This window comes from Marmota monax, unplaced genomic scaffold, assembly GCF_021218885.2.
Source record: "Marmota monax isolate L192 unplaced genomic scaffold, Marmota_monax_Labrador192_F-V1.1 WCK01_AAM20220418_F8-fsc00108, whole genome shotgun sequence".
NCBI classification, from domain to species: domain Eukaryota; kingdom Metazoa; phylum Chordata; class Mammalia; order Rodentia; family Sciuridae; genus Marmota; species Marmota monax.
Window position 1 is genome coordinate 659,380 of NW_026694593.1, and position 13,164 is coordinate 672,543.

General features: G+C 49.4%; 1 protein-coding gene across 9 annotated transcripts; it reads right to left on the reverse strand.

Annotated features, from left to right (window-relative positions):
- Positions 1-7,193: 7,193 nt before the first annotated feature.
- On the reverse strand, positions 7,194-12,653 carry Hapln2 (hyaluronan and proteoglycan link protein 2). 9 transcript variants are annotated; one of them, XM_058571886.1, is made up of 9 exons: positions 12,296-12,653; positions 12,184-12,206; positions 12,077-12,096; positions 11,902-11,983; positions 9,285-9,395; positions 8,703-9,056; positions 8,403-8,519; positions 8,106-8,288; positions 7,194-7,793 (listed from the first exon to the last, which is right to left on the reverse strand). In XM_058571886.1, exons 2-9 carry the CDS (start codon positions 12,203-12,205, stop codon positions 7,513-7,515), a joined length of 1,170 nt encoding a protein of 389 aa, XP_058427869.1. In that variant the 5' UTR covers position 12,206; positions 12,296-12,653; the 3' UTR covers positions 7,194-7,512. The 9 variants fall into 9 exon arrangements, with proteins under 9 accessions (XP_058427869.1, XP_058427870.1, XP_058427873.1 ...); XM_058571887.1 differs by lacking the exon at positions 12,184-12,206; XM_058571890.1 differs by having other exon boundaries at positions 9,285-9,420; positions 11,902-12,096.
- Between the last annotated feature and the right edge of the window lie 511 nt (positions 12,654-13,164).

A 13,164-nucleotide genomic window follows, 5' to 3' on the forward strand; every position in this document is an offset into this window, starting at 1 on the left:
TTTTTTTAATTTTTAAAAAATATTTATGTTTTAGTTATAGGTGGACACAATATCTTAATTTTATTTTTATGTGGTGCTGAGGATCGAATCCAGGCCCTCACACATGCTAGGTGAGTGCTCTACCACTGAGCCACAGCCCAGCCCCCCAAGCTTTTAAAAAATATTTTATTTTGAGGCAGGGTCTCACTAAGTTGCTGAAGCTGGGTTCGAACTCGAAACCTTCCTGCCTCAGCCTCCCGAGGCACTGAGATTACAGGCAGGCGTGCGCCGCGGCGCCTGGTTCAGCATGGTCTCTTTACAGCGTATCTAAAACCAGTTTGGGGAGAAGGTCCTCTGGGATTGGGCTGCTGCTTCTCAAAATGTAGTATATTCTTTGGAGCCAATGGTCCTTATGCAGTGCTGAATCCTAGGTAGCTAGGAATCACGGATACAGGAACTAAGGCCTGAAAACGACCACCTCCCTCATCATCAGTCCTAGTGGCCCATTTGGGGAACTGGTGCTTCCACTTCCTATACAGTTAGGCTCTGCAAGATCAGAAGCTCTGGTTCCTGGGGCAGAGGACGCATTACCAGAGGTCACAGTAAAGGTACCACTAAACCTAAGGCCACAGCAACTACGGGGCCATTTTGGGCACCTCATGCCAATTGGTCAGTAGGTAAAGAAAGAAATTATATTGGCATAGACATTTGATTTGTTTTATACTGTGAATGGACCCCAGGGGTTCTCTATCACTGAGCTAGAGCCCCCAGCCCTTTTAATGTTTTGAGATAGGGTCTCACTGAGTTGCTCAGGCTGGCCTTGAACTTGCAATCCTCCTGCCTCAGCCTCTGGGGTTACCAGCTGTGCCACCATGCACGGAGGATACTTGATCTTGGTTATCCCATAAACAGGAAGTTGTAGCCACGGTGGTCGGTGAGGGGTTTGATATTGAAAGACTGAGACCTTCAGGGATGAGAGTCTGGGTTTTCCATTGGGAGAGCTCCAGAGAACGAATCCTAGAGGAGGGAAGTGTTACAGGTGATGCAGGCTTGGGACTCATGGAGCTATAGTGACTGTAGTTGTTCCCACTGACCCTTCTGTTGTAAGACTTTCTTTCAAAGCAACAGAAATCGTGAGCTAGGGATGTAGTTCAGTGGCAGGGCAGTTGCCTAGCATGCTGGAAGCCCTGGGTTCACTTCCCAGAGCGGAACCAGAAATAGCAATGAGAAGCTGAGGCAGGAGGATCATGAGTTTAGAGCCAGCCTCAGCAATTGGGCAAGGCCCTAAACAACTCAGGGAGATCCCGTCTCTAAATAAAATACAAAATAGGCCTGGGGATGGCGCTCAGTGAGAAAGCAATGAAAGAAAAGAACTAGCAATCAGTCGTCACCTTGAAGCATCAGCGTGACAGGACAAAGGGAATCAGTAAATCTTTTTGTCCTTTTGACAGGACAAAGGGAATCAGTAAATCTCACACAGGCACAAAGGATCTGAGCAGGCAGAGTGGATTGCAGCGGTGACCCAATTTTCCAGCATTCACCTCTACAAGGAGAAGGGATCTTTGTGACATCTGTGACTCTGCCTGAGGGATTTTTTTTTTCTTGTTGTGAGAACACTTTTGGGCTCAGGACAAGCCAGAAATGCTTGAGAGCCAGCTCCCAGAGGGGACTCAACCAACAGTGGAGGTGACAAATAAAATGTGTACGTATATATGCATATATGTATATATTGGTACTAGGGATTGAACCCAGGTGTGCTCTACCACTGAGCTACATCCCCCCCCCCTTTTTTTTTTTGAGAAAGGGTCTTGCTAAGTTGCAGGGACTGACCTCAAACTTGGGGATCTTCCTACCCCGGCCTCCAGAACCACTGGTCTTACAGGTATGAGTCACCACGTGTGCCCCCTAAAGTACGATTTTGATAATGATCAGATTGGACAATGGAGTTCTTTATCATACTATCTTCTCTCCGTTTGAGTATTTTTGAAATTCTCAGTAAAAAATAATAAAAAAAGATCTGACGCTATTATCGACATTCAGAGTATGAATCAATGGCATCGTCTCTATGGGTGTCAGAAATGGAGCATTGCAGCAGATGAAAGGCTCTTCCCATGGCCTTTTTTGCTGCTTTAGGTAATTTCGGTTGTTTGTTTTTCGCGCTGTATCCCAAGGCCTTGAACTTGGCCCTGGGCCTACCAGGGCTACACCCCGAGCCCCCTGGCCATTGCTCCTGTGGTCTCTGGACCAAGGCTGAAAGCACTGTACTGCAGAGAAGCCATTTTCCTGCTGTCTGAACTGCGGGAGCCCAGGGTCTTGGTTTCTGGGGCTGTGATTTCAACATAGGCTAGAACATGGAAAACTCTGGAGCCCGTGGGTGGACAGGAGATTCGCAATAAGTCCCAGAATCTGGTCCTGGGTCTCCTCAGCAGATAGTCCCAGTTGTGCTTCTAGTCCCAAGTAGGATTGTTCTCTCCTGCCCCCTTGTGGTTGTGCGGGGCTATGCAATTGGTTCTGGCCAATGAGGTGTGAATTTAAGGGACAGGTGTCCCTTCTGCATGGAGCCTTAATTGCTAGGGCTCTTTCTTTTTTTCCTCCTGGAGTGATGATTGAAGGCATTTGAGATGGTGGCTGCTCTATCAGCCTGGGTCCTTGAATGTCTAAAATAAGATGACGCCTCTTTTTGAGGGGTGTGGGGGGGTAACCAGGGATTAAACCTAGGAGTTTTTATATTTTATTTAGAGACAGGGTCTTGCTGAGTTACTTAGGGCCTAAGCTGAATTGCTGAGGCTGGCTTTGAACTTACGATCCTCCTGCCTCAGCCTCCTAAAATGTTGGGATTACAGGTGTGCATCACTGCACCTGGCTAGATGAACCCTATTATTGACCACTAGACTGAATGAGAAACAAACTTTTGCTGTTTTAAGCCCATAAGATTTGGTCTAGCTAACCTTGAATAATACATTTACATACAACAACCAATCCTACAGGCTACCTGGTAACATCCTGAACAATAATTATTACTGTTGCTGTGTTATTGTTACCATGGTCATTACAGGTGCCACTTTTAAGTGCCTCTTGTGTGGACCAGGCTATGCAACCCAGTGTATGCAATGTTTCCATTAATGTCTACAACAAATCCAGGAACAGTTATTATTATCCTATGATCAAGATGAGAAAACAGAAGCTTAGGGGTTGGCACAAATGTTTTACTTGCTGTATTATGGTCATTGAAGATGCTCTTCACTCCCTGATCCTTAGCTGATGTCCCGTGCAATCAATGCTTTTTAACAATGATTGAACAGTTGTTATTGTCCCTTGGAAGATAACTTTAAAACATGTATCAAGCACCTTTAGAATATTTATACCTTTTGCCCACTCATTACTTATCTCTACCCAGGACTTTGCAGTGTAGTAAGATTGCTTGACCAGTAAATACAGCCACGTACTGCACACCATTTCAGTCAGCTGAGGACCCCATATCCAATGGTGGCCCCATAAGATGATAAGGAGGTAGGAGGGAAGAATAGAAGAATACTGGACTAGATGAGCCCTCTTATTGACCACTAGACAGCTGGGACTGAAGGGAAGGGTGGGTGAACAGGAAACAGGAAAGACAGTGAAATGAATCTGACTTAACTTTCCTATGTACCTATATAAATCCATCACAGTGAGTCTCCACGTCATGTACAATCACGAGACTGAGGTTAGAATTAGTATAAGATGTATTCCATGTTTGTATAAATATGTCGAATTATACTCTATTGTCATGTATAACTACAAAGAACAAACTTAATTTTTTAATTAGAAGTTTATAGTTATATATAGTTATTGGGTTAACACACCCATTTTTTTTTTTTGGTGCTGGGATTAGAACCCAGGGCCTTGTACATGCAAGGCCAGCACTCTCTCAGCTGAGCTGTATCCCAAGGCCTAAAGAACAAATTTAAAAATAAATAATGTTCAAAAGATGATAATGGAGCTGAAACGTTCCTATTGCCTAGTGAGATCAAAGCTAAAGAGAGGCAAGAGAAAAGGAAACTTCAGAAGAAAAGGATGTCCCAAGAAAATTCACAGTGAAAGGCTTGGCAGAAGCTTTGTAAACCCCAGCAAACTCCTTCAAAAGTGTGAAAGCGTGGATGGGGCTGGGGCTCAGTGGTAGCGCACTTACCTGGCATGTGTGAGGGCACTGGGTTCGACTCAGCACCACATATAAATAAATAAAATAAAGGTCCATCAACAACTAAAATAAATAAAAAGTTTGAAAGCACAGACCCAACACTGAAAGGTTCTCATTTATAGAGAAGAGTATTATCCACGTGTAAGCAAATCACGATGAAGAAAGAAGCAAACCACCATGCACACAGTTCTGCAGAGTGCCACCTCTTCAAGAGCCTCAGAAGTCCTTCAGGGGTGATTCCAGAGAAGGCGTCTCTGTCAGAGGAGACCGCAGCTCCACAGCTCCCAGTGTGCTGCTGTCCCTAAATACCTTCCAGGGGGACAACATGTGAAGGTAGCAGACTGTGGCAATTATTATCCTGGCCTTGTGTAGGCTAATGTGTGTGTGTGTGTGTGTGTCTTAGTTTTTAACAAAAAAGTTTTTTAAAAATGATTAGTAAGGGCTGGAGGCGTGGCTCAGTGGTAGAGCACTCGCCTGGCCTGTGTGAGGCCCTGGGTTTGATCCTCAGCACCACATATAAGTAAATAAAAAAGATCCATTGACAACTTAAAAAAATTAAAGAATGATTAATAGATGAAAGCTCAGAGAGTAAAGATATAAGGTAAGAAATCTTTTTGTATGGCTGCTATAATGTTTGTTTTCAGCTAAGTGCTATTGCAAACAGAGTGGAAAAGTTTTTAAAGATCTCAAAATTTATGAAGTAAAAAAGTTACAGTGCAGGGGGTGTAGCTCAGTGGTAGGGAATTCCTCTAGCGGATGTGGGGCCCAGGGTTCAATCCCCAGTATCACCAAAAACAGAACAATCCAACAAAAAAAAAAAGGGGGGGGGGGAGTTACAGTAAGCTAAGGTTAATTTGTCAATGAAATGTCTTTATAAAGTTGCTGTGGCCTAGAGTAAATTTGTCAATGAAATGTCTTTATAAAGTTGCTGTGGCCTAGAGTAGAGTGTTTATAAAGTGTACAGTAGTGTACAGTAGGGCATCAGGTCCACTCACTGCACAGTCACTGACTCACCCAGAGGAGCTTCCAGTCCTGCAAACTCCACTCACCCTGAGGGGCCTGGACAAGCTCACCATCTTATTGTCTTTCATACCATAATTTTACTGTAAATTTTCTATTTTTAAATCCCCCAAACACCATTGTGTTACAATTGTCTACAATATTATGTACAGTAACATGCTGAACAGTGTTGTGCCCTAAAAGCAAGACTCTACCCTATAGCCTAGGTATACAGTAGGCTCTACCATCCGGGTTTATGTAAGTATACCCTGTGATGTTGGAACGAGGAGAAAATCAAGTGAGTTCTTAAAACATTTCCTTGTTGTTAAGCTATACATAACTGTGTGTGTGTATGTGTGTGTGTTTGTGTGTGTGCGCACACGTGCATCAAATACATGAAAAATAAATTGGTGACATTAGAGTTTGTCTATTGATTAGTAATTTTAGCCATATATTTAGAGGGTCATTGTTCTAGTTCCGGGTTTGCCTGTGGCCTCGAGTTTGGTGTTTGTCTCCTCCGGAAGGATTAATTTCCCATTGATTTTAACAACTGTCTTTCCTTTTGAATTTTTATTTATTTATTTATTTGTAAGTACCAAGGATTGAACTCGGGGCACTCGACCACTGAGCCACATCCCCAGCCTTATTTTGTATTTTATTTAGAGACAGGGTCTCACTGAGTTGCTTAGTACCTCGCCTTTGCTGAGGCTGGCTTTGAACCTCCTGTCTCAGCCTCCTGAGCCGCTTGGATTACAGGAGTGCGCCACTGCGCCCGGCTCCCTTCTTTTATAGCAGTCCCTGAAAGCTCTCTGGGAGACTGTCCCTGAAAGCCCTCTGGGAGACTGTCAAGATATAAACACATTTTGAAATATGTTTAGGTCCACAGTATATCTGCTCTCTGGGGCCCAGAGGGCAGGCCTCGGGGTGTGCAGCGCTCCTAACAGGAGAACTAAAGGAACCCTAGGTGAGTGCGCGGCGCCCCCGCGTGGCACCTGTTGCAATAACAGTCTGGGTTCTCCCGCTGGGGTCCTGGGCCAGGAGACTTTCCTGCTCTCTCCCTTGGTCTGTGATAGCCCCCCCCCCTTTTTTTCCCACCTTTTAAAAATCACATTTATTTTTATACATTTATATATCACGTATTTCTAAATTTGATACATACCATCACATATCAGGTTTGAGTATTTGTACAGTATGTTTCTATGTTTGGCACGTAAGTTACATTTTAAATATTTTATTGCCTGTAGTATGCCTAGGGTGCTTCTTACTCCAGCCTTAAGCTTTGATTGTATTACCCTTATTGAAATATTTAGAATCTTTTAAGTCGTGATAAAGGCACCTAGGAAGTGGGCCCCCAAGATATGCTAGGCACTTTTACCTACACTTTTTAATTCTCAGTTTGGTCCCCACTTCAACAAGGAGGCTGAGACCAGAGGGGTCAGAAAAGCCCTGGCTATCGGCGTCCTTCATCCACGTCCTGTCCTTCATCCACTCCACCTTAGAGCCTCCCTGTTCCTCTTCCTCCAGTTCCTTGGAATCACAGGGTGACCCAGGTCGTCAGGTGTAGCTTGGGTGTGGGACTTCCAGCGCAGGTGTGTCATCGCCCTCTTCTACTGCACCTGCGTGGCCTGCCCTGCCCAACAGGGGCATTGTTCCCCAAGTGCGACCAGGACACTGGGTCCCGAGTGTGTATGAACCCTCCAAGCGGGCAGTGGACTTTGCTCCCCGGGGACACTGAACTCGCGGCCAGAACCTCCCCCTTCAGGCCGCCCTGTTCCTCCAGCTGCTCCAGGAAGCTCCGCGCCGCGTCCAAATTGTGGCTCATGGCACCATCGGCCCGCAAGGTCCCGTCCAGTAGTTGCGCTCAGCGCTACCAGCCTGTGATAGCCCTTTTGTCGCAATGCTGTCTTCTGATAACCCATCCTTTGGAGGCAGTGGATCCCCTCCTCCTACCCAGGCGCTCAGTCTGCACGCTGGGTCCTTCCTCCCGCACACCCACACCCCCACGCTTCCCAGCCTCATCAGACACCGAAGGTTCCCACGTTATTTTATTACTGTACGCAGAGGCCAGTTAATTCCTCGGGGCGGCCCTCCGCCCTGTGTGTCTGCGTTCTCTGGGATGGGAACCCCGTGGGTCTGCGGTCAATGGGTCCAAGGGTCGCACGCAGCCGCGGGGGATGCCACCACCTCCCCTCCCCAAAGTTGGGCCAGCCGGAGTCCGTGGCCCGCAGCCCCCGGCTGGGAAGGCAGGTCAGGAGGGACCACTCCGCGTGTGGCGTGACAGAAGGCTCCTGGGAAAGGGGCGGCAAGTGACCCCGCCACCACTCTTCTTGGCGGGCGCTGATGGGGAGCTGTGGATTCTACTCCGCGTAGCAGTAGGTCCCGTAGGCCGCCTGCTGGGGTCTGGGGAAGCCGAAGCTGCGCACCCCGGGGTCCGGGAGGCCCCCGCAGCGCGGCCGCGGAGCAGTGATGGGGAAGCGCACGCTGCCGTCCGCCAGCCAGCCGCCGTCGCATTGGTCCAGCCCCGAGAACTTCCAGGCGGCGTAGAGGTGCCCGACCTTGGCTACCACCGCCCCGCGCCGCCGGCACGCCGCGTGCGCTTCAGAGAGCGTCAGTCGCCCAGGCACGAAGAACACCTGGCCTAGGGACCAAACCGGTCACCAGCCGCGGGGAGCGGGGAGGGGCGCTGGCACCAGGATTCAGACCCCCGGGCAGCGGAGCAGGGCGCAGGGCCAGCACCACTCGGGTGGTGGCAGAGAAAGGGTCGCGGCAACCGGATGCAGGTGGGTTTCGGAGCGGGGAAGTAGCCGGGGCGGGCGGGCTGCTGGAGGGACGGCGGAGCCTCGGCAAGGGAGGCCACTGCCGGCGACCCGCGCTTTGCGCCCTGCACTTTCCGCCCCTATTCTTCAGACCCCGTCCCAAGTCCCGGTGGCCGGCTCCCTCCGCCCCTCACCTGCCAGAGCCGAGGTGAAGCAGAAGGCGTCGTAGCGGTCGCGCTTGCGGTCGCGTGGCCCGTAGCTGCGGATGCCCGGCCGCCCTCGGCCGCCGCACGGAGCGCGCGCGGTGAGCACCGGGTAGCGCACGGAGCCCTCCAGCAGCCAGCCCGCGTTACACCAGTCCAGCCCCTCGGTCCACGCTGCGCAGGGCGGAGGGCCGGGGGGAGACAGGCGTCAAGGCACCGGGCTCTCCGGCTGGGCCCCTGGTGACAGCCCGGGGTGGGGTCGGGCGGTGCCGGGGCTTGGCCGCTCACCCTGGTACAGCTGGCTGTAAGTGGCCAGGCGTCCGTCCTGCTCCTCGCACGCCTGCTTCGCCTCGTAGTAATTGAACTGGTACCGGCCGCGGCTGGGTTGGTAGGGAAACACCACACCTGCCGGGGGCCGGGAGTCGGGCGGGGCGACAGGTGGGCGGAGGGGAGAAGAGGGCGGCGCGGCCTGGGGAAGCTGCTTCGAGGACCCGGGAGCGGCGGGTCGGTGCTGGGACGGAGTTCTGGGAGACCCGCGCCAGGCGACCCTGTCCAGGGAGGAGCCAGAAGGCCGCGGAAGGGCCTCACCTTCCAGGCGCAAAGTCAGCGCCACGCTCTCGTCCTCGATGCCGTTGACCAGCTCGCAGCGGTACCGGCCCTCGTCCTCCAGGCGCACGCCCTCGATGACCAGGGAGGCGTCCAGGCGATGGCTCCTACGCATCCTGGCGCGCCCTCCCAGAGGCCCATAGCCCCGGGCGTGCAGTCCGTTGGTGATGAGGATCAGTGTCTCCCGGAGCTCCCCGGGCTCCACTTTGCTCCAGCGTACCTTGTAACTGGGAGGCGAGGCGCCCAGGACGCAGGGTAGCGTGGCCGTGGCCCCACGACGAGAGTGAATGACCTCGTGGATGGGGGGCAGGAGGTAGTGGGGGCCCGGGTGGAATGCTGGGCAGAGGGGGCCACAGTGGCAGGAACCCCCTGATCCTCACTGCCCCAAGTGCCCATGCAGACCCTGCCCCCAGAGACTTTCCCCTGGTCCCCTGACCCTCTCCATTGCCCATTCCCCACTGACTCTCCTAATACCTCTAACAGCGGCCCTTTCCACTCTTCCCTCCCACCCCTGATGTCCACCCCCCAGTGTGTTCCAGGTTCTGGGCTGGGCTGGGGTCTTACCTGAATCCCCCAGGGCTTTGTGGAAGATGGCAAAGGCCCAAGGGAGAAGGAGTCGGCACAGTGCAGGAAGGGTGAGGCTACCTGGCATGATGGGCAGTCCGAAGGCACTGTCTGCAGGGCACAAAAGGGGCATTCCCTAGGACCGGGAGAATGGGATGGGAAAAGAGGAAACCCCTTAGGAATTCCTGGAGGGAGCTATCCAACTGGGAAGCCCAGGGGGCAGAAAAGGAGCTGGTGACAAAAGGAAGGTATGGCGAGTGGAGGGAGTAAGGACCCCACCCACTCTGCCGGAGGGCCATCCCTCTTCCTGGCCCACCTCTCCTCAGTCAGCAGGTCCTGATATAGCATCTCTGTCCTGTCCCATCCCAGGTGCTACTTCCTGAGCGTGCCATCCAGTTGTCATCTCCAGTCTGTCCCCCCCACACCCCTTCTCCATCCCAAATTCAGAATAAATATAACCTTGACATCTCCTGCTTGAAACAGTGGCTCCCCAGTGTCCTGAGGATGAAGTCCAGTCTCCTGACTACAGTTTCCCAGTCTCCCTATGATCCAGTCTCCCCTGCATGTCTGAAATCAACCCCTGTGCTGTCCCTCACCATCCCCCACTCTTCACTGTGCTCCAGACATGCTGGACTTCTGGCAAATTCCAAAGCAGCCCAGTTGAAGGTCACCTCCTTTACACAGGCATCAGTTGGCCCCCACCCCCTCTGGGAAAACTTCTCATTCCCAGTTTGCTATACTGTAGTGCACTGTGATCTAATGTACTGGACTGGGGATTGTTTTTCCTTAGAAGTAATTTTATTAATATCTAACCTAATGGTGTGAATTTGAAAATAATCATGTGCATGTGTAGATTATATAAGTGAGGTTTTCCAGAAGTTATAAAGTATAAAATTAGAAAGCCATAAAAACTATTTCAGGGCTGGGGTTGTGGCTCAGTGGTAGAGAACTTGCCCAGCATACAAGAGGCACTGGGTTTGATCCTCAGCACCACATAAAAATCAATCAATCAGTCCATATATTATTAAAAAACTATTTCAAATGCAATTGTCTATTTTGTCAGAAGATTCCCCCCTTCTTTGTCATATCTATTTTAAATTAGACTGAGGACCCTTTGACCTGGTTTTATTTTTCAAATGTGGCTCTTCCACATCCTAACTGCAGAACTTTAAACAAGTTATTTAACCTCTCTCTGCCTCCTGTCTGCATTAGTAAAATGTGGATAATAATAGTATACCTACCTCACTGAGCAGTAAGTAGATGTGAGGATTTGATGAATTAATATGGTAAATGTAAAGGGTTTAAAGCAGTTCCTGATACAGAATGTGTGTGTGTGTGTGTTTGCGTGCTTTCATCACCATCATCTCCAGTTCTTAGCTCTTGTTTGTGACACACAGTAGGAGTGTCTGTGGGTGTTTTAATGAATGAACTTACGTTAAGGACCTCTGAGAGGAAGAGAGAGGGTATGGGGAGAGAAAGGAAACTTCCTGAAGAGTAGCCAGAAATCTAAAGAACTGAGCTCCATCTTCCTGCAAATGAGGGCCAGACACTAACGTGCTGGAGAAACAGTTTAGTAAGTAAGAAGTAAGAAGTTCCCAGTGATTCAAAGTGAGAGTACTTGCGACAGGATCTGAATGAGAGACCCTCCTGCACTGTTAGGAAAACCTGCTAAATAAGGGTGACCATGGCCAGGTGTAGTGGCACACACCTGTAATTCCAGCAGCTGGGAGGCTGAGGCAGGATTGTGAGTTCAAAGGCAGCCTCAGCAACTTATCAAGGCACTAAACAACTCAGGGAGACCCTGTCTCTAAATAAAATACAAAAAAAGGGCTGGGGATGTGGCTCAGTGGTTAAGTGCTCCTGAGTTCAATTCTCAGTTACCGCCCCCCACCAAAAAAAAAAAAGAGTGACATGAGAACTGACATTGAATCTGGAACCAACTATAATGACAGCTAGCATCAACATCTTAAATGTTCAACATGTATAAAGACATGAATTGGCATGAACATACTTTATACAAAGATATGAAAAATTGTGCTCTATATGTGTAATAAGAATTGTAATACATTCTACTCTCATGTATTTAAAAAAATAAATAAAAAATTAAAAAAGAACTCTGAAATGACTAAAAAAATGTTTAAAGTCAAATATGCCTGACACCACTTCAAGCACTTTGTGTATATACTTATATACATAAGTGTGTATTTCCCCTTCCTAGCAATCCTGTGAGGACAGGAACTAACAAACACCATATGACACATGTTGAAACAAAGGTGCACACTTTTTAAGAAACTTCAGTGTGGTCACATAGTAAGAGGAAGGATCTGCTGGGATTTGAACCCAGATCTGACAAGCTCTTTATCACTGATCTATATTTCTGTATTGTTTAAAAAATATTTTCTTGTCAATAGACATTTATTTATTTATTTATTTATTTATTTATTTATTTATATGTGGTGCTGAAAATCTAACCCAGTACCTCCCACATGCTAGGCAAGTGCTCTACCACCGAGCCACAACCCCAGCCCCATATATTTCTGTAGTTTAAAATGAGTCCACATAGTGTTTTCATGCTTTTGCCGAAAATGACACAGTAGCCAGCAGCCCGATTGCCTACCTGTGAGAAGCTGGTCTCTTCCAGAGACAAAGGGAGCAATGCTCAGCTGCTCTCTGTCCTGCTTAAGGCAGTCCAGTGGGTCCTGGTAAAGGTGTTTCCGGGTCTCTCTGGAAGTCCAAGCACTTTGAAGCCCCAGGGCTTGAGCACTTGACCAACGTGGTTACCCCCTTTATACCTTTGAGAAAGGCTTCATCCCTGTGCTCAAAGAAGAAGAGTGCTGGAAGCTTCTCTCAACCATCAGTCCAGTAAGCCAGGCTAAGTGACCTGTGTCCAGCCCCGTACCTTTATCTGTGGAGCTCACCATCCTGGGACCAGGAGGAGATGATGGGTTTGGGATGAGGGGTGGGAACCAAGAGGGAAGATGGAGTAAAGGGGTCAGCTCAGAAATGATTACCTGGAAGAGTGCAGAAAGCAGGTGCCTTGTTTCTTCTAAACACTCTTGAACCAGAAGGGGGTGGACTGACCAGTGGGTGTGAAGGTGTAGGACCGGTGGGATGGGAATGAGCCCTGAATGTGGCTCACAGATCCATGGCAGTCAAGCTCGGGTCCTCTGCACTGCCATGTGGGTCTCATTTAGGCAGCTCCTCTACTTCGTCCCTGCAAGTCCTCTGCCCACCGCATCTGGGTGTGCATGGCCTTTGGGAAGAGGCTATTAAGGTGAGATGCTTCAAGGAAGCTGACCCCTTCTATCCAGCTCTGCCCTCCCCATCTGTCCATCTGTCTGTCCTTTCCTTCTCTGTTCCCACCCATCCGAAGCACAATTTCCCATTGTCTCTGTCTTTCCCCCTATTGTTGACTAACAGGGCGCCTTTCTTTATGCTGTGGGTAATGGCAACGAAATGTCAACAGCTGGGGATGTGGGATGCAGGACCGGCTGGCACATACCACCGGAAAAAGAGCCTGGGTGGGGGGCGGGCTCGGGACAGGAATTGACATCCAAGGAGAAGAGAATGGGCTGAGGGGGAGAGAACAGGTGGTGAGAAGGTTGAAATGGGGTCTCCCTCAGAATTCCAAGTTGCAAGATTCTGAAAAGATTTTATCTGAGTCCAGGGGAGTGGCCTGCTTCCACAGAGGGCAGAGGAAATAGCTACTATTAATGCAGAGACATAGAAGAGATGGAAATTAGATGAGGAGGAGGACTTTTCTTTCTTCCTTTTTTTTGGGGGGGGTTACCAGGGATTGTACCCAGGGGACTTAGCCACTGAATAAACCACATCCCCAGGGCTTTTTATATTTTATTTAGAGACAGGGTCTCACTAAGGT